General features: G+C 44.5%; 1 protein-coding gene across 2 annotated transcripts in view; it reads left to right on the top strand.

Annotated features, from left to right (window-relative positions):
• The first annotated feature begins 8,972 nt into the window (after positions 1–8,972).
• EXT2 (exostosin glycosyltransferase 2) overlaps positions 8,973–20,247 on the top strand; it is a 137,688-nt gene continuing 126,413 nt past the window's right edge. The window contains exons 1-4 of one of the 2 annotated variants that reach the window (XM_047775933.1): positions 8,973–9,188; positions 13,180–13,294; positions 16,192–16,757; positions 17,921–18,010. In XM_047775933.1, the coding sequence (XP_047631889.1) occupies positions 13,289–13,294; positions 16,192–16,757; positions 17,921–18,010 (662 nt within the window). In that variant the 5' untranslated portion in view covers positions 8,973–9,188; positions 13,180–13,288. The remainder of the gene's footprint in view (positions 9,189–13,179; positions 13,295–16,191; positions 16,758–17,920; positions 18,011–20,247) is intronic. The other variant, XM_047775934.1, reaches the window with a different exon arrangement.

Here is a 20,247-nt window from a genome sequence, read left to right as displayed (position 1 = left end):
CCCGAAGCCTCTGCTGTGAGTCATTGGTGGAACAGAGGAGTCGTGACTGCTCCTCGCCACAGCCCTCAGCCCCCCAGGATGTGAAAACAAACAATCTGTACCTGCTTTTGACAGGCGCCTTCATTCTTCTGTCTTTGTTGCCAAGGAAACAAGTCAAAAGAGCAACACACGTAAGGGAGGCATGTCCCCCAAAGAAAAAAAGAGTGATAATTTCCAAAGTACAAGGAGAAAGGCGTTAGTTCTGTATGTTCAGATCATTCTCCCCATGGGTAGGATGTGGGAGCCCACAGCATACCTGGGACCTTGGACCCGCCTCCGCCTTGGAACAAGGTGAACAGACCCCCAGTGGGAGCCGGGAGGGGCGTCTCTGGCTCCAGGATGCTCTTCTTCCTGGGAGGGAGCCGCCTTCACTGCTGATCCCCAACCAGAGTGAGCTGGCCCTGAGTGTGCGGGGAGATAAAGGGCTGGGCCCTGAACTGAGGCTGCTGTGGGCACAAGCTGACCCAGGCTGCCCTTTCCCTCCTAAGCGTGAAAGGGCTGCCCATCCTGTCCTCAGCAGGGCTTCAGTTCAGAGCCCCAGAGAGCTTTCTGAACTGACCTTAAAGCTGGTGCTAAGGAACCTTCAATGGTGCTAACACTCCTGTTTAGGAAAACGAGGAGTTCCCTGGTGGTCTAGCAGTTAAGGGTGTGGCATTGTCACTGCTGTGGCTCTGGTGGCTGCTGTGGCCACCAGAGTTCGATCCCTGGTCTGGGAACTTCTGTATGCCATGGGCATGGCAAAAAAAAAAAAAAAAAAAAGCTGTCTCTTTCCTTATTCCTCTTTTAGGATCATGTCAGTGAAATCAGCATTTCTTTTCTTCTTCTTCTTCTTCTTCTTTTTTTTTTTGGCTGCCCTGCAGCATATGGAGTTCCCTGGCGAGGGATCAGATCTGTGTTGCATTGCAACCTATGCCACAGCTGGGGATCCTTAACCCACTGTGCCACTGTTCTGGGCTAGGGATCGAACCTGTGTCCCAGCACTCCAGAGATGCCGCTGATCTCTTTGCACCACAGTGAGAGCTCCTACTTTTTAAAAACCATGCTCTAGGACTTGTTTTCTTCTTTCTTTCTACTTTTCATTCATTCCTCCTCCCTGTCTTTTCTTGAATACCTATCTGCGTGGGACACTGTGCTTGGCAATTTACATGCGACATCTCTAACTCTAAGCGTGCTGGGAAACTGGCATTATTATCCCCACTTTAGAGATGAGGAAACAGTCTCAAGTAGACAGAATGATGTTCTCAAAGTCACGTAGCTTAAAAGTATCTGAGCCAGGATTCAAAGTCTGATTTGGTCAATGTGGGTTAAGTAGCCTTCATTTCTCTTCCCACTTCCAGGAAACCTTGGTGCTAGGATTTGCTTTACTGGAATGCCTGCCGCTTTTACAGAGGGTCGGAACGAGAATGGCCTCACTGAGAGCCCTCTGCATCCTTTCCAGGGGCCTCTGCTGTGATGCTGTCACTGCTGTTCGCGCCCCCGCACGCACCCCCCCACCCCCCGCCCCAGGAAGGACCCATGTGATGAATTCCATTAAGAATTCCCAGAAGAATGATGCCTAGTTCTTCCTTGGAGGGGATCCAAGCTGGCTTCCTAGCAGAGGCTGATTGGACCAGGGATCTGGGTCTGACCTGAGCTCATCTGTTTGAGTGGAGCTGGCTTGCGCTCTGCCGAACAGACATGCATCTCCCTTTCTGGAGCACGGTTGGACCTATCCTACACCCATCTCGCATCTCCGCTCACCGTTCTGCTCTGCCTGCTCCTGCAGCCAGTCACCAGTGTGTGCGCATAGCTGGAAGGCACTTCAGCCGTATCACGTGCCACAGTCTGTCCCACGCTTCTCTCTCACAACCCCATGGGGCACAGGCAAACCAGGAGCTCTGAGGGAGTTAACACTTCTGGGGCAACCCTTGAGCAGTGGGGGACAGGAACTCCTCCCTGCCCTGGACCCTTGTGCAGTAATAGAAGTGTCCTGATATTCTGCAGGCTCCTCAGAGAGCCCCCCATTGGACTGAGCCGCAGGTGCTCTCAGCAGTAGCCAGCACCCCAATGCTCCCATGGATTACCCTTCTCTTTTCTCTGGGTTTGCGCATTCCCATCTTCGTGACTTTTCCTAAGATCGCATCCCAGGGTGACTGCCTGCTCTCAAGTCTCTCTCTCAGGGAACCAAGCGAGACAGAGTGTATGTAAATGGTGGGTGAAAAACACCCATCATTTATTTGTTCTCTGAGCTCCGGCTACTTTCCCCGGCAATCCTGAGATGCAGGTCTAGGTTCACACACCAAAGTGATTGGACGCTTACCTAGTGATTTCTGAGAATCCTTGCAAAAATCCTCTCTAGTTGACAATTCCAAGGAAAAATATTCTTCATAGAGAAATGTTTCCTTTTTTCAATCAGTGAGAATTCCTAGGCTATTTTACTTAAGACTGTCTTGTTTATAAGTGACTCAAATGGTAGAAATAGCTGTACTTAAACAAAAAGGGGGGTTAATCAAATTAACATAACTAGGAAAGGGAAGGACAGATGTTTCAAGCATGGCTCTAACCAGTTTAATGGTGCCAAAAGATTTTGTGTTCTCTCTTCTTATTTCTTCGCATGGCTTCATTTTCAGACATGCTTCGTTCAGGTGGTGGCAAGATGACTTCCAGATGCTCCAAGTTACAGGGTCCTTGGAGCAGACACCTACAGGGTAGACACCATTTCTTCCTCAGCGTTAATTTCTTTCCTCCCCTAGGAGGCCAACTGGCATCAACTCAGTCATCTGCCCATCTATGGGAAGGCAGTACTTGTGACCCACCTTCTATTCATCTGTCCACTTTGCCATCCCTAGTGTGTTGGCTTTCCCCCTTAACCTCATTTCCTCATGGTCTCAATATGGCTACAGAAGCTCCACACATCACCTCCTCACCATCCACTTCCAGAGACAGAAAAGAGACTATGTTTTTCTACTGCCCCTTTTCATTTTATTTCATTCATTTATTCACCTGTTCACTTAAAAAATATGTGTTAAGCCTCAGACTTGTAGGAGGTCTTTATATGTCTTGAAAAGAGTATTTATTTTGCCAGATACCCTTCATTTATTAACATTCTTACTTTATCATTTTATTTTTCCTCCTCCTCCTAAGGTGGGAACTGATCTTAGAACATTTAACTCTTACTCCTTTATTTTCATCTCATGTGATGTTGTTGCCTCATATTTTAGTTAATGCCTCTGTTGTTGTTGTCATTTCTTCTTCTTCTTTTTTTTTTTTTCTCCCTCTGGAACCTGTGCTTTGAAAACTCATGACAACCCCAGTTTGGGTGAAGACCCGGTCAAATAGAACCTCTAGTTCCAATGTAAACATTTCTCTCTCTTTCTTTCTTTCTCTCTTTCTTTCTCTCTCTCTCTCTCTCTTTCTCTTTCTTTCTTTCTTCCTTCCTTCCTTTCTTTCTTTCTTTCTTTCTTTCTTTCTTTCTTTCTTTCTTTCTTTCTTTCTTTCTTTCTTTCTTTCTTTCTCTTTCTTTCTGTATAGTTACTTTAAAATCTTGTGTTACTGTGATGTGAGCATTTCTTTTTTCTTTCTTTCTTCTTTTTTTTTTTCTTGTCTTTTTAGGGCCGCGGCATTTGGAAGTTCCCAGTCTAGGGGTCCAATCAGAGATAGAGCTGCTGGCCTACACCACAGCCACAGCAACGCCCAATCCAGGCCACATCTGTGACCTACACCACAGCTCACAGCAATGCCACAGCTCACGGCAATGCTGGAAACTTAATCCACTGAGCAAGGCCAGGGATCAAACCCAAAACCTCATGGTTTCTATTTGGATTAATTTCTGCTGTACCACGACAGGAACTCCCTGATGTGAGGAGTTCTAATAACAGTCCTAAGAGGCTACAGAACTCTCAACAAGTTCTTTAATGTCTGGCACCCTATTTTCTCAGACTCCATCACCCTCAGTCAAAATTCAGGGCATTTGTTTTCACATAAAGAGTCTGAAAAATAATTCAGAAGAAACTGAGAATAGTAGTTGCCTACGGGGTAGGGAAACTGGGAGGATGAGAAACGAGGACAGGAAGGAGAATTTTTACTGTATCTTTTGCTGTGAAAGCATTTTGTCTTTTAAATCATATAAATATCACAACATTGTAAAAAAAAATAAATTTCAAAAATTCTATTTAGGGAAAGTGCCTAGGAGAGTAAGAGTACCATCTAGGTCTAACACTGCTCTCAAGTCTTTTGAACTTGAGATAAAACATTATTTTCTATTATTATTATTTTTTGAAATTGAGGTAAAGTTTACCTACAGTGAATTGGACAGATCTCAACTGTGATCTCAAGATTGTCAATGACTGTGACAGATGTGTCCGTCTCTGTGACCAGGAGCCTCCTGATTACTTCCATTACTGCAGCAAGTTCCTTCGAGCTTTTATGTAACTCTCCCAATTCCCTACAGGCAACCGCTATTCTCATTTCGAGCTCCATGCATAAAATTTCCCAAAGGAATCATATAGTTGTTCACTTTTTGTGTCGGAAGTTGTTTTTTTTTCAACTTAAATGTTTTGAGGTTCATTTATATTGTTGTGTGTATCAGTAGTACTTGCTTTTTCCTTTTTTCTCTCTGTAGTAATATCCCCTTTTATTTTTGATATTGGCAAATTTTTCCCTCTCTCCTTTTATTTTTGTCATGAATAGTCAGTTTTATAATGGTTTTTTTAAATCAATTTTGCTAGTTTTATTAGTTTTTTTTTAACAATAAGCAGTTACTCCTGTTAATTCTTTCTATTGTATATTTGCTTTCTAATTTGTTTCTTTTTGTCTTTTTGCCATTTCTTGGGCCGCTCCCGTGGCATATGGAGGTTCCCAGGCTAGGGGTCTAATCGGAGCTGTAGCCACTGGCCTACGCCAGAGCCACAGCAACGCGGGATCCGAGCCGCGTCTGCAACCTACACCACAGCTCACGGCAACGCCGGATCCTTAACCCACTGAGCAAGGGCAGGGATCAAACCTGCAATCTCATGGTTCCTAGTTGGATTCGTTAACCACTGCGCCACGATGGGAACTCCCTTTGTTTCTTTTTTTTTAAAGGTGCTTATATGAGTATATGTGATCTATGGTTTTTGTGTAAAGGAAAAAAAAATCATTGTTTTTCATCCTTTCTCCACTATTAATTGTCCCCTTTACTTGCTAAAGCTATTGTTATTCCTTAACTTAAAGCAAACATATAAAATGTCGCTTTATTGTACATAAATTTTATATGAAACAAGGAACAGTAAAATATTGAGCTCTATATAAAGCTCAATAAAGTATAACGATACACATTCAATAAAGTATTCAGATGTAACTGCTGATATCTGCAACTTATTTTGAAATGTAGCAAAAAATGATAGATCAGCAAATAGATATGTGACCAGTACTGTAAAATATTAATTGCATAATTTTTATGGTAGATATGTGGGTATTTGCTGCAAAATTCTTTCAATTATTTTTACCTTTCACCCCTTTATCCATTTCTTCCATTCCCCACTCCCCACCTATGACAACCACCAATCTATTCTCGGGGTCCATAAGCCTGGTTTGTTTGTTCTGTTTTGTTTTTTAGATTCCACATATAAGAGAGATCATGTAATATTTGTTTTTCTCTTATTTCACTTAGCAAAATGCCCTTGCAGTCCATTCATATTGTCGTAAATGACAGCATTTCCTTCTTTTTCACAGCTCAGTAATATTCCACTGTACATATATACCCCAATTCCTTTATCCATTCATTTGTCCATAGACACTTAGGTTGTTTGCATATCTTGACTAGTGTGAGTTATGCTGCAGTGAACATGAGGAGGGGGGCAAATGCCTAGTTTTTCATCTCCAAATTTATTATTTTTATTTTTATAGTTTTATGGCCAGTATTTGTTTTGATTTACCCATGAGTTTGTTCATTTCATTACTTCTCTATTTTATCTCAGTACTTCTAGTTCAATGTTCTTTTTCCTGAAGTACATCTTTTAAGACATTCTGTTAGGAGGGGTTTACTGATGGTAAGTTCTTTCTATTACTGTTTGTCCAAAAACGTGATTCCTTTTTCTTTTTCTTGAAGGATGCTTTCATGAGGTATACATTGTAAATTGACTGCTAGCTTCTTTTGGCACTTTTACCATTTTCTTATGACGTCTTTTTTGTTTGTTTTTTGATGAGAAATCTGCAGTTCGTATTATTGTCCATTCATTATAGGTGATCATCTCTATCCAATAATGGAAAATTCTGGACTGTCTCTTGTCTATTGCTATGACTGCATTTTCTCTGTTCCCTCCTTCTTAATGTACTCTGGGTTTTCTTTCTTTATTCTCTCTCTGTCAGTTTCTCTGTCCTATATTCCATCTCCTTGTTCCTCTTCAATCTGCATTTCTGGGTAATTGATTCAGATCTATAGCTCAGTTTATTCATTGTGTCTAACCTGTGGTTTAACTTATGCATTGAGTTTTTAATCTCAATTTTTTTTTTTTTTTTTGCTTTGCTTCTTAGGGCCACACCCACAGCATATGGAAGCTGCTGGCCCACACCACAGCCACAGCAATGCTAGACCCAAGCCACATCTGTGACCCACATCACAGCTCACCGCAGTGCTGGTTCCCTAACCCACTGATTGAGGCAGGGTTTGAGCCCACATCCTCATGGGTACTAGTCAGGTTTGTACCTGCTGAACCACAAAGAGAATACCTTCATCTCAATTTTTATATTTAGTACTTTTCCATCTTCTTGATCTTTGGGGGAAAAAAATCATCTTGTTTCTTTCTAAAGGTTATAGTTCCATCTTTTAAGTCTTTGAACACCAGGAACTTCCTTATGTTCTATTTATTTCTCATAATGCAATTATCTGTAGTTCTGAGGTTAAATTTCTGCTGTTTGTAGTTTCTGCTGACTGGTTTATTCTTCATGTGCTTTGTAATCCATGATCATGAGCTGCCGTTTGTCAGGGTTTTATCTGGCAGGATCGTGGGCAGCTTGCGTTGAGGACATGACCCTTCAGAGGGGATCTGTGTTTCTTTCGGCAGATGATACAGACCTGGGTTGGCAATGCTTCACGTTGCTTTTCAGGTGGGGTGCTTCCTGGGTAGCGCTGGTGTGTTCATTCACATCCCACGCGGCTGTAAAGCTCGCTGGTAACGATGCTCAGCAGAGACTCTTCTTTTCCACTCTTTGGACAAGACAGACCAATTTTTTGTTTGTTGTCACTGATGTTGAGCCAATTTTTCCAGTCTCCTATCTCAATGCCTTAGCTTTACATGTTCTCCACATTCTCTCATCTTGTATACCCAACTTGCAGCTTCAACACTCAGTTTTCCCACTTCAGCTTCATTTCCTGCTCTTGCATATTTTCTTTGCTTTTATTTGTATAGAAAGAGCATAAGGTGAGCAGATTCTTCAAAGGCTGTGCCTAACACAGGTCTTTTTTTTTTTTTTTTCTTTTTAGGGCCGCACCTGCAGCATGTGGAGGTTCCCGGGCTAGGGGTCAAATCGGAGCTGTTGCTGCCAGCCTATGCCACAGCCACAGCCACTTGGGATCCAAGCTGAGTCTTGCGACCTATGCCACAGCTCACGGCAACGCCGGATCCTTAACCCACTGAGCAAGGTCAGGGATCGAACCCGAAACTTCATGGTTCCCAGTCGGATTCGTTAACCACTGAGCCACGACGGGAACTCCGAAACATGTATACTTTTAATACAGAGAAAGACAAAGAAGAAAGTGAAAATACTCTCCACTTACCCATTTCTCACATGTGGTATACGAATGCTAAATTTCTCAATGTTTTTTTGGGGGGAGATACAGATTTGGAGAGCAGAGCAAGTGCTCTCTTGATGTGGGGAGTCAGAATGTGGGTTTCCTGCCTTCAGAATATTCTTGTCCTAATCTCCCTGGATCTGTGACAAGCAGGCATTAACTCACAAGAATATTCCTGGAATCTCTGTTGCTTCTGGGAGCCCCAGTGGGTCTCTAGACTCAGAATCATCCCCATGAATATTTAAGCTCTAAGTGATAACTTCCACCAGATGGTGCTAAGATACAGCTGGGACCAGATGGATTTGGATTCTGCAGCCAATATCTGTAGACTGCATAGATTCAGTGGCATCATTTCATTAACTTCTCAGTAACATTACCCTGCATTTGACTGAATTTTTTAGACTCCAGTCACTGTATTATGATAGGGATTTTGCTGTGTAGTAGAAGACTAGATCATGTACTATGAAATGAAGAAAGAAATAAAATGAAAGTGAAAGTTTTTCTTCCCCATATCTACCTCCACAATTAATCCCTCTAAAACTGTTTATTGCTTCTTGGATTCCTTCCAGAAAAAAATGATATATATGCCTGAAGCTAAGCATCTACCTATATATTTTCTCTCTTCTGTTTTTGCACATATATATATATATAATTACATAAAAGGGAGCATACTTGTCTATTTTAAACTGTTTTCATATTAACATGTCTTTGAGATCTTTCCATACCAGCAATATACATTCTTTCTCTCATTATTATTCTAATCATAATTTATTTTGATTAATATAAAAATTTCAATAGTTTATTTTGGTTGTTGCTGGGTTTATGCTATTCTTAGAAACAACGCTGTAATAAATATTTTTGATAATAGTTGTTGAGAATATCCATAGGGTAGACTCCATACAGAGGGGTTATTGGGGAAAATTATCAGCATTTACATTTGATGGATAAGGCTGACTTGCCCTTCAAGAATGTCGTATGCTCATCAATAGTGATTACAATAAAACTTTTAAATTTTTGTCAGTTTTATAACTATTTTATAAGTGACGCATAATGCCTTGGTGTTTAGGTTTGCAGTTTCTTTATTATGAGGGATGCTGCAGGTCTTTGAATTTCACTGTGGAACCGAAGCTTCTCCCGCCTGCCTAGGAGAAACGCTCAGCGGTGCCTTGACTCCTCCCGTCCAGTAGAGGGCGTGGGCCCGGCCCCGGCGGCTTCCGCATGCGCAGTGCTCTCGGTGTCAGACCGCCGAGCCCAGTTGCCGGCTCTCGGCTCTCCGCTGGCTGTAGCAGAGCCGACACCGCTGGTGGCGACCCGCAGCTCCGCACGATCCCTCCTTGGCGGCTGTGGCCCACGCCCAGCGGCATGAGCTGGTGACCAACAGGAGGCAGCCGTGGCCGAGGTAAGTGCGGCCTGGAAGGGCCTGGTGGGCCTTGGGTGCTGGCTTGGGCCTCTCCCGGCCGCGGCGGAGTCGGGCCCCTATCACCGGGGGAGCGCGGACCGCGGGTAGGTCGGAGGGCTACTGGAGGAGACCCTCACCCCCACCGGAGCCACTCACGGTGCTTTCCCGCTTTGGGGGCGCTTTGACTTCTGCCCCGCCCTCTCCTTCACCACCTGGCCCGCCCCGCACTTTGGTTTCCCACCTGCCTCCCTTGCTCACACCTTTCCTTTCTCCCAGAATCCTGTGGCGTCCTTTCCGAAGGGCCCACCCTCTGCCATGACCCCTCTCCGCTGCCTGCTCTTTCCTGCGAGCTGCAGGCATCTGCTTTCTCCCACGGGGATTCTTGAGCTTTGAGCCCTGTGGTGGCCAGTGGCGTCCTGTGCAGGACCTGGCGCTCCCGTGTCAAAGGTGGCCAGCGGTGTCCCGGCCCTGGGCATGTAGTTGAAAGTCAGAAGCATTTGGAGTTTTACTACCGGCTGCAGAAACAGATTTATCTATACAATTTTGAGGTTAAAATTCCTTGGTGTTACTTACTGGGAAGTGCTAATTTAGAAGTGTTCTTATTTGTCTGAAAATAGCTTGAAATAGACATGTGTCAATTTCAGTTCTTCTTTGTCAATGGAGTGCCCTAAGGAGGTAAACTGGACTTTGTTTGTAAACTTCAGAGCTCAAAGGCTAGATATGGTGATAAAATATATGACTCAGTTTCTGTCCTTCCTGGCTTCTGCTGACTTGAGCCATGGGGTTGCATATGGCCATGTGAATGGGTAGATTTTGCCTCTCTCAAGTCAGCTGGCTCATTGAGCAATGAGAAAGGTGTATCTAATTCCGGCTTTTAAGGGTAGCAGGGAAGGCAGCTTCACCTGGCGGTTCAGACAGAGCTCCGGCTCCAGACCTAAACTGCCATTCTCTATATGCCTTGGCATTTTCTAGTTGTGTGACAGTGGGCAAGTTACTTAGCTGTTCTTGTTACACTTTCCCCATCTGTAAAATGAGAATAATAATAGCTTGTCACATGGCACTGTTAGGAAGATGAAATAAGTTAACCCAAAGTACTTAAAACAGACCTTGGTGTGTAGCAGGGCCAAAGTCATGTGTAGTTATCAGTCCTTTAATTACAAGCATTGTGTTCATTATAGTGCAATTCTTGCAAGGGGGCACATGTCTTTATTTTTTATATAAACCATTTTTAGGCATGGTTAGCTATAATGTAACTTTAATTATAGAGAACCTTATCAGGTAAGGCAATGAATCGCAGATTTTCCTGCTTTTGCCAGTATCTGGTTCCTTTCTTTTCAGAAACAGTTGGGTTAAGTTCCAGTGTAACAGCAGCCCCAAGAGTTCAGCTGTGAGGGTTTCTCTGAAAAGGTTAAGACAGGAGATTGTGACTGAAAACTAAGTGGATTGGGAGTTCCCGGCGTGGCTCAGCTGAAGTGAATCTGACTAGTAACCATGAGAATGAAGGTTCAATCCCTGGCCTCACTCAGTGAGGATATGTTGTTGCTATGAGACCTGTGGTGTAGGTCGCAGAAGCAGCTCGGATCTGGTGCTGTGGCTGTGGTACAGGCCTGCGGCTACAGCTCCGTTTTGACCCCTGGCCAGAGAACTTCCCTGTGCCGCAGGTGCAGCCCTAAAAAGCCAAAAAAAGAGAGCGAGAAAGAAAAGAAAACTAAATGGATTGGACGTAGCCTGAAGCACCGAGGAAAGGTTACTCAGGCCAAGTTTAGGAATAAATAATTCCAGGAACAGAAAATGCGAATCATTCTGACAGTAGAGTGGCACTGAAAGATTTTTCCAGTGATTCAGCACTTGCCATCTGGCCAGGTGATCCCATTGTAGGGATAGGTTTGATGTGCCTTGAGGAGGCTGAAGTTTGTAGGGTTCTGTTGTGAAATTCTTATTTTAACCCAGGTTGGTGTATTATATGGAACAAACATTCACTAGTAGAAGATCCTTTTGGTTTGTCCTCATCGGGGAAGCTCAGTGTTAGAGGAGAGAAGGGTGGTTATGGGGGGGGGGTGCAGGTACAGAAAATTCCATCTGTGGAATTACCTAGCCATTTTTTCTTCCTTTGGAAATGAATTCAAGAAAGAAATTAATCAGAGTTCATCACTGTATAATTCCTCAAAACTTGGTCCTTGAACAGTATGTGCCCTGATGGAACCAGGAAGGCTAGAGACACTCCTTCCCTCAGCAAACACTTAGGTTTATGTGAAATGTGTTCTAGACCCGGTATTAGAATAGTAAGATGCTGACAGGTGGTGGGTTGGGGTGTGAGGTGCCCTGGCCAGCACTGGCACTCTAGTGCTTGAGCAGTGTGCGGAAGTGGTCATCCTAAGGCTGGTGGAGTTGGTTGGCTCTTGTTGTCTCCCCGAGAGACCCTGAGGTGTGATGAGACTCACATTAGCCAGATATCTACTCAGGACCGACTGTGAAAGACAGAAGGCTCCGAGGCAGCATTTCCTGCACCTTGAGGCAGACTGTGTTGAAAGCCAAGCCCGGAATTTAATCCTAATTGTGGCAGAACTGCAAAGGAAGCTGAATGCACAGCCCCGATGGCCACTTCTGCTCACGTCAGGGCTGTGATAGGGAAGAACTGGGCGCCTGAGACGTGGGGTGGAGGCACTGAGGATTCTGAACTCCCTGACTTGCTCAGATCCTCTGGACCAGCAGAAGTTTCTCCTGGTCCCTTGTGGAGAAGAAGCTCTCTTGCCTGGAGCTGTGCAGGGCCCTCCCTGGAAGTGGATACCTTGCAAGGTGGTGCTTCTCCTCCCAGGGATCACCTCCCCCACCTCACCCCACCCCTCAGCATTGGCTCAGTGGGGAGGTGCAGCCCCCACTGCTGGAGGGATAACCGTGGGACCTGGCTCAGGTGGGCCAGCAGGAACTGGAGGATCACGTGGGACTGAATCTTGAGAGTGTCAGACCAAGACTGGGTAGTGGTGGATCGCAAAGCCCAATGAGAGAGACTCTTGGGGTATTCTCATGATTCAGGATTTAATGCCCTGGCAAGGACAAGCTGGTCCAGATATGCTGCTGGGCAGGCTTCTAGAAGCTTGAACATGACAGGGACACCCCATTGGTTTTCAGCTGGGGGCGATTTTGCCTCCCCAGTGGATTTTTGGCAACTGTCTGGATATATTTTTAATTGTCACAACTAGAGGTTGCTTCTGGTTTCTGTTGAGTAGAGGCCAGGGATGCTAACGACACCTTCCACATTGTATGGAGCAGCTCCCCACAAAAAAAGAATCATCTGGCCCCAAATGTCTGTAGTGCTGAGGTTGAGAAACCCTAGTCTGGAGTAGATGAGGGGTAGGTGCCAGAGTGGTGTTGCCTGAATATTAAGGGATCAGAAAGTTCAGGAAGGTGGGATTTGAAATGGATTTGTTACTTGAGGCCAGAGACACACCTCCTGCCCTTGTTCCCGGGAGAGCCCTCTGGTGTATGGAACCCAGGGAGGGGACCAGCATCTTTGAGGGGCTTGTTGGTTCTCCTTTGTAGGCCAGGGTTGACTCTATGAGTTGTGACCATGGAACTGGGTTTCCCGGTAGCAGTGAGGATGATATAGCAGAGCCAGGGTAGACGCGATAGACACGATATCCAAATAGTCCATGTATCTGAACCTACTGTGATAGAACCTGGCCTTCCTGTAGATAATATAGGTGGGCAGCCAACTAGGGTATTGCTTCACCTGTGCAACCAGGAAAACAAAACAAACAAACAAAAAAAATCAAGAGCTGGCAAGTAGAAGGTGACGTTGGCTGCTTCAGTAGCAAAATCCCTCTCACCTAGTTTTCAGATGTGAGCCGACTCACAGCTCCCTGCACCCCCACCCTTGTCTCTGATTCATTTGTGGGGGCACTTATGGGGGGAACCCAACTGTGACAGGTAGGAAGCAAAAAGGGATGCCTGGGACTGTAACATAGTGGGTGTCAGCCTCTCTTCTTTCCAGCCCTCCTGCTGCCCACTCGAGACTGTGGAGCGGGTCATGCTCCTGCCCTCGGAGTTCCCGTGGCTCCCGGTCCCCTCCAGCACTTGGTGTTTGAAGCGTACATTTTTCCATGCTGGTGGGTAGACGATACCTCGTTGTGGTTTTACTTTCCCTGTCCATTAATTAGACTAAACATCTTTTCAGGTGTTTATGTGCCGTTTTTGTTTACTCTTCTGTGATATTCCTGTTTAAGTTTTTTGTCTAGTTTTCTAATTTTGTTTGTTTTGGATTTTTTGTCTGTTTCTCATTACTTTATAGGAGTTCTTTATTCTGGTTGCTAGTCTTGATTATGTATATTGCAGGTATCTTTTGGATGTGGAGTTTTCTTGATAGGAAGATTTTTAAATTTTGACTCAGTTTCTTTAATGTTATAGAACCATCCAGGTTTGTTATTATTTTTCCTTGAGACTTCTGATAAGGAATATTTTTAAAGAATTTGTCCATTTCATTTAAGTTTTCAAATATTTTGGCATAAGTTTATGGATATCTTTTTTTTTTTTTTGGATTTTTGGGGCCACACTCGCAGCATATGGAGGTTCCCAGGCTAGGGGTCAAATCAGAGCAGTAACTGCCGGCCTACACCACAGCCACAGCAACATCAGATCCGAGCCACATCTGTGACCTGCAGCACAGCTCACGGCAATGCCAGATCCTTAACCCACTGAGTGAGGCCAGGGATCAAACCTGCAACCTCATGGTTCCTAGTCAGATTCGTCTCCACTGCACCACAATGGGAACTCCATGGATATCTTTTAAATAATGCACTTTTTAGAGTTACGGTCTCCTTTTCATTCTGGGTATTTATTTGTGCTTCCCCTGCTTTATCTTGGTTAACTTTACCAGAATTATATCAAATGTCGATTTCTTTAGTCTTCTTTAACAAAAGTTTTAGCTCATTGATCCTATTTGTTTTTAATTAATTTCCAGGCTTTTATTTATTATTTAATTCCTTCTATTATCTTTGGATTTATTTTCTTGTGATAATGTCTTTTTTACAGTTAATCTGCAATACATGAAAATTCGTAAAGCTCATATGTGGATACTGTTTTTGTCCCCTTAACCTCAGTTTGGTCATATGTGAAAACAGTGTTTTTCAAACTGTGGGTGATCTATTATTGGGTGGTGTAATTGCTCTCGTAGGTTATAGACAGTATATTGACAAAGCAGTAGGATAACAGAATAGAAGAACACGGTGTGGATCACATGTTCTGTGGCCAGCACTATGCACTAAGGTTAAACATTGTTTTGTGAAACTTACTTCGAATACACACACATCTGTGTCTGTATTGGGTCACAATATAAAATATTTTCTTTTTTAAATTTAAAGATTTTTATTTTTTCTATTATAGTTGATTTACAATGATCTGTCAATTTGTGCTCTACAGCAAAGCGACCCAGTCATATGTATATATATATACTTTTTCTCACATTATCCTCCACCATGTTCCATCTCAAGTGACTAGATACAGCTCCCTGTGCTACACAGCAGGATCTCATTGCTTATCCACTCCAAATGCAGTAGTTTGTATCTACCAACCCCAAACTCCTAGTCTGTCCCACTTCCTCCCCCTAAAATATTCTTATTGTAGGTTTTAGTTAAAAAAAAAAAAAAAAGAGTTTGAAAGTCACTATCTTAAAAGGTAGTTTGTCTAACATTAGCAAAGATTTCAAACCTGGCTGCACAAAATAAACATGTGAGGGAGGGGCTTGCTAAATTGACAGAGTCTGTGACTTTATTTTAGACCTACGAATACAACCCTCTGGGTGCTATGTTTTAACAAGCTCTCTCCATGTGATTCTTTCCATTTGGGTGTTTGGGAGCCTCTAATTCAGGATAGAGACAGACCTTGAGAGCCTGTTGGGAAGTTCTAACATTGGGCATGTGGAGAGGGCAGCTCCTTGCATGCGTGTGTCCCAAGACCTCCTCTGTTCTAGCTCCAGGAGAGACACGTAGAGTGGCAAGAAAGCCATAGTGTGGGCCTGGTGGTAGCAGGGGTTGGAGGCAGGTTAGGAACATCCTGATCTTTGTTAGAATGACAGAAAAAGTGAACCAGCTCTCATACCTGCCTTTATGTCTTGGGATTAGTGAGCATGTATTGAATGGCTGACATATACACCCCAAAGATGATACTCTTTAAGCTTAAAAATGTATGAACGTTCATACAGTCGTCCATGACAAGCACGTTTCTTGATATATTCCAGATCTTGTTCTCAGAAAGATACAAGTTGAAATCATTCATGACCATTCAGCACATTTTACCCAAAAAGCTGACAATGATTGCAACATTCAAGGCTTGACAAGACCCCACCAGTAGGCAGGAAGCAGCAGCTTTTATAAAGTGGGCACGACTGGGGGGAGAAGTCCATTTAGCCAGAGTGAAAGTGGCTGAGAAACCCTAAGATGGTCTGTGAGCTTTCAGTCATTTCCCATTAGCATCTAAATTCCTCTAAGGTAGGTCTTTGCTTTCTTCTTTCTTTCACAGCACGTGGTGGATGCTCTGTGACAGCGAGTGAATGCAAACAGACTCTAGGAGAGCCAAATGTTGGTCTTTCCAGCTAAGCATCAGTTTGTTAGGCGAGTGTTTAAAAACAAAATGAAGCAACTGTCTTCGGCTGTCCCACTTAGGCTTTTTTTTGCTTGGTCAGTGCCGTTCTTCCTAGGCCCACACATTTACCAGCTTTCGCTTTCAGGAATATGTAGTTATAGAATATAGCTATATTTTACATGATGTAACAGTCCTTCTATTAAGCAGTATATATAGTTATTCAATATATCACATAGCATGTATTCATATGTACCAGTATTTATTTACTTCTGTGTTTTATTTGTAAGGAGGGTCACAAATCCCTTTGCCTTATTTCATCAAGCCACCTAAGGGAAGGAAATAGGCGTATTTCAAGTTGAACAGCCCTTTCCAGGGCCCCTTGGCACCCTCCAAGCTTCATTCTTCTCTCTTGTCCCCTGGTAACCAGGCGTGTGAGGGCGAGGCTGTCTGTGTCATTATGTGTGCGTCGGTCAAGTACAACATCCGGGGTCCTGCCCTCATCCCGAGAATGAAGACCAAGCACCGCATCTACTACGTCACCCTCTTCTCCATCGTCCTGCTGGGCCTCATCGCCACGGGCATGTTTCAGTTCTGGCCGCACTCCATCGAGTCCTCGAGCGACTGGAGCGTAGAGAAGCGCAGCGTCCGCGACGTGCCGGTGGTCAGGCTGCCGGCCGACAGCCCCGTCCCCGAGCGCGGTGACCTCAGCTGCAGGATGCACACGTGCTTCGACGTCTACCGCTGCGGCTTCAACCCCAAGAACAAGATCAAGGTGTATATTTACTCGCTGAAGAAGTACGTGGATGACGCGGGGGTCCCAGTGAGCAGCACCATCTCGCGGGAGTACAACGAGTTGCTCACGGCCATCTCGGACAGCGACTACTACACGGACGACATCACCCGGGCCTGCCTCTTCGTCCCGTCCATCGACGTGCTCAACCAGCACACGCTCCGCGTGAAGGAGACGGCGCAGGCGCTGGCCCAGCTCTCCAGGTGTCCGCCAGCCTCCAGGGCACCGGAGGGAGGGAGGGAGGGGCGGGCAGAGGGGGGTTCCAGCCCCGCTCTTGTCTCCGGGGCGGGGGAAATGCGGGTGAGTGCCTGGCCTGTGTCCCACGTTCCCTGCTCCTGCTGTGGGTTCCCAGCTTTCCAGCATTGAGAAGCTAAGGACGGCTCTTCTTCCCATACTTCTTTTAAATAGTTCCCCCTCTATTACTCACATGGCGCACATTCACTGTAGAAAGTCTGAAAATACAGGTAAGCAAAAAAGAATGCAAGATTCATTCCATAATCCTGCCACTAAGAGATAAGCCTTAGTATTTTGATATTACTTTTCAGTCATTTTTGTATAAAAAATATACGCAGGCATGTATGAATGTATTTTTGTATTATGTATATATATACGCATGTGTATATGTACGTTTTTGTCAAGAATGGGATCACACAGCAAAACATGTTCTTTTGCTGCCTTTTTCCTTTAATTTATTGTGAATATGTATCCAAATAATTTCCTCTTTATTTATCAGTTCTGTATAATTTTAAGGGCCGCATAGTATTCCAGTTTACACACATTCCGTAATGTATTTAACCAGCCTTCTGTATTTTATTTATTTTTTGTTTCTTTAACCAAATGATGACCTTTCAGGTTTTCATTCACATCAGCAGTTCTGTAGTGGACAAGCCTGATGTATACATCCACCCAGTTTTCCTTTCTTTTTATTTATTTGTTTGCTTTTTAGGGCTGCACCTGTGGCATATAGAGGTTCCCAGGGTAGGGGTCAAATTGGAGCTATAGCTGCTGGCTTACGCTACAGCCACAGCCATGCAGGATCCGAGCCACATCTGCAACCTACACCACAGTTTGTGGCAATGTTAGATCCTTAACCCACTGAGTGAGGCCAGGGATTGAACCTACAACCTCATGGTTCCTAGTCAGATTCATTTCCCATGCACCATGACAGGGACTCCCCCAGTTTTCCTTTCAAGGGGCCAGGCCAGTGTCTGATGCACTGTTGGGATTTCCAGGCGTTCACTCTGCGTACCTGACAAGGGACCCTGTTGTGGGTTGGAGATACTTGCTGCTTGTCATCCAGGAATTGACTTGTCTGTTTCTTCATAGTTGACATGTGAATTCTCCTCCATGTTCAATTTCTTAACAGGTGGGATCGAGGTACCAATCACCTCCTGTTCAACATGTTGCCTGGAGGTCCCCCAGATTATAACACGGCTCTGGATGTCCCGAGAGATAGGTAGGTGTGTTGGGGGTTGTCCCCATGATAAGTTTCTGGGGATTAGAAAAACGCAAGACCCTTTGGTTTGTGTGAAATCATATTCCTAAACCCACTGGGACATACTTTGCCATCAGAATTGTTCGTTAAAGTGGAAAACTGTCCTAGGCCTTTCCCTCCTCAAAACACGGAAGCATTGAGACCTGCCTGTGTCTGTAGTGGGAAAGTGATGAGAGCTTTAGGTCTGGTGGAGCAGCTTAAAAAGCACTTTTTGTCTTAGTCTGGGTGATATGCTCCTATGTGCAGCACCCACACACCCTAAAGCCGGCTTCTTCACTGGCTCCCTCTGCATGCGACAGCATTTGCCAGAAGTAGAGCACAGCTAATGAGGGGGAGGGTGTGAATGCGTGAAAGTGAAACCCGGAGCCTGTATCGTCTGGGAAGCGAGGCCACCCGGAGTATCATATACTCTGTGTTGTTTTGGTCAGTGCGCTTCTTACCCTCCTTCCTAACAAAAACTTCCAGGCAGACAGACGTGGTCAGAGGTGGCCGCCGTCACATGATTGCAGTGGTTTTTGTTTTGTTTTGTTTTTGCCCTTTCTAGGGCCGCTCCCGTGGCATATGGAGGTTCCCAGGCTAGGTCTAATCGGAGCTGTAGCTGCTAGCCTACTCCAGAGCCACAGCAACTCAGGATGCAAGCCACATCTGCGACCTACACCACAGCTCACAGCAATGCCGGATCCTTAACCCAGTGAGCAAGGCCAGGGATCGAATCCACAGCCTCATGGTTCCTAGTCAGATTCATTAACCACTGAGCCACGACAGGAGCTCCAAGATTGCAGTTTTGAGTTCACTTACTTTGTATCAGCCCTTTCGTCCAGGGACTGTACCGCTTTGGTCAGAGGCCTCCTGGAAAGCTCAGGAGGGAGGCGCTGCCTAAGGTTCCTCTTGTAGTACTTGGTTCAAGGCTCTGAAGAGAGCAGAGTTTGGGCCCAACATAAGGGTCCTGGGAAATGCTCAAGGTAGGGGATTCTTGTAAGGTTGCATATGAACTCATTTATAACCAGCGTTACTAGAGTTGGTGTTTAATTCTTGAAATCATTGCTGTTGAAGAAGATGAGAGAACAACCCGAGGCCAACTGTGGTCTCAACTTATTAGAGGCCAATGGTGTTCATTTATGAAAATCTACACTTAGTACTGCTTTTCCCCAGAAGATTAAACCTAAGCCCTCTTTGCTTTAAGTGATTATCTAGAGTCAGTGTTGAGTTTCTATCTGGAAATACAATTATCACCAGGAAAGACATACTCCAGGACCATTCCTCAGCTTTGGTGTAGAAACCACTTTGGACGATAGAGGGCAGGCAGGCTACACAAAGTCTGTAGATCAGCCAGATCCCTGATTGGCTCTCAGCCTCAGTGTTTCTGAGTGGGCTACTGTTTTATGCATTTGGTTGTGCTGGGAAAGTGAAATACTTTAGGGAAAGAAAGGAGCTGTTAGGAATGCAATGTCTTCACCTGCTGTTCTGGGTTTATTTTGAGAAGGGCTTATTTCTGTTTGGGACATTTCACTTTTTGCTGACATTTTGGTATATGTATCTGCGTGGGAGATGGATTTTCTTTTTATCAAGTGCACATGTTAAATGGGGTTTCATTTCTCTACAGGAGAGTGTCAAGTAGTCAGGAGAGAGTTTTAAGTTCTTGCTAGCACTTAGGTGTTAAGGATCAGAAAGGTTAAATCATTTTCCCTATGCATGCAGTTTTTGTAAGTGATTATAGGCAGTCCTGTAGCAAGTAATGAATCACCGTGTAGTCCTCCTTTATCTTTGCATGCGGGAAGTTTCATTGTGAAGCCTAGGTGGTCTTCTGGTTGGGGTAAGGAAGAGTAGATTTGTTTATTAATTTTTCTTGTCCTTTGTCCTGGCTCCTGGATTCAGAGGAGACGACCCATGAGTGTAGAATGGCTTTGGCAGGAGCCGCATATCTGATTATTCATAAATTAGAAAACACGCTGGGTTAGATTGTTTCTAAGATTCCCCTGAAATCTAAAGTTGTAGGTGTGATTAAGAATTATCCGACTCAGGAAAATGCAAGTTCCAGGACTGAAGGAAATGTCAGCTCAGCAAATATATCTTTTATGCTGTTTGAGTCTGTTTTTCTCTTCTCAATTTTTAAAAATCACATGCATGATACACATACACTTTCGTCGTACAGCTGGAACAACATGCAAGTGTGCAAGGAGTATGCTTTCATACCCTCC

This window comes from Phacochoerus africanus, chromosome 4, assembly GCF_016906955.1.
Source record: "Phacochoerus africanus isolate WHEZ1 chromosome 4, ROS_Pafr_v1, whole genome shotgun sequence".
NCBI classification, from domain to species: Eukaryota; Metazoa; Chordata; class Mammalia; order Artiodactyla; family Suidae; genus Phacochoerus; species Phacochoerus africanus.
The sequence above is the reverse complement of the archived record's forward strand: the minus strand, read 5'-3'. Positions and strand labels throughout refer to the sequence as shown.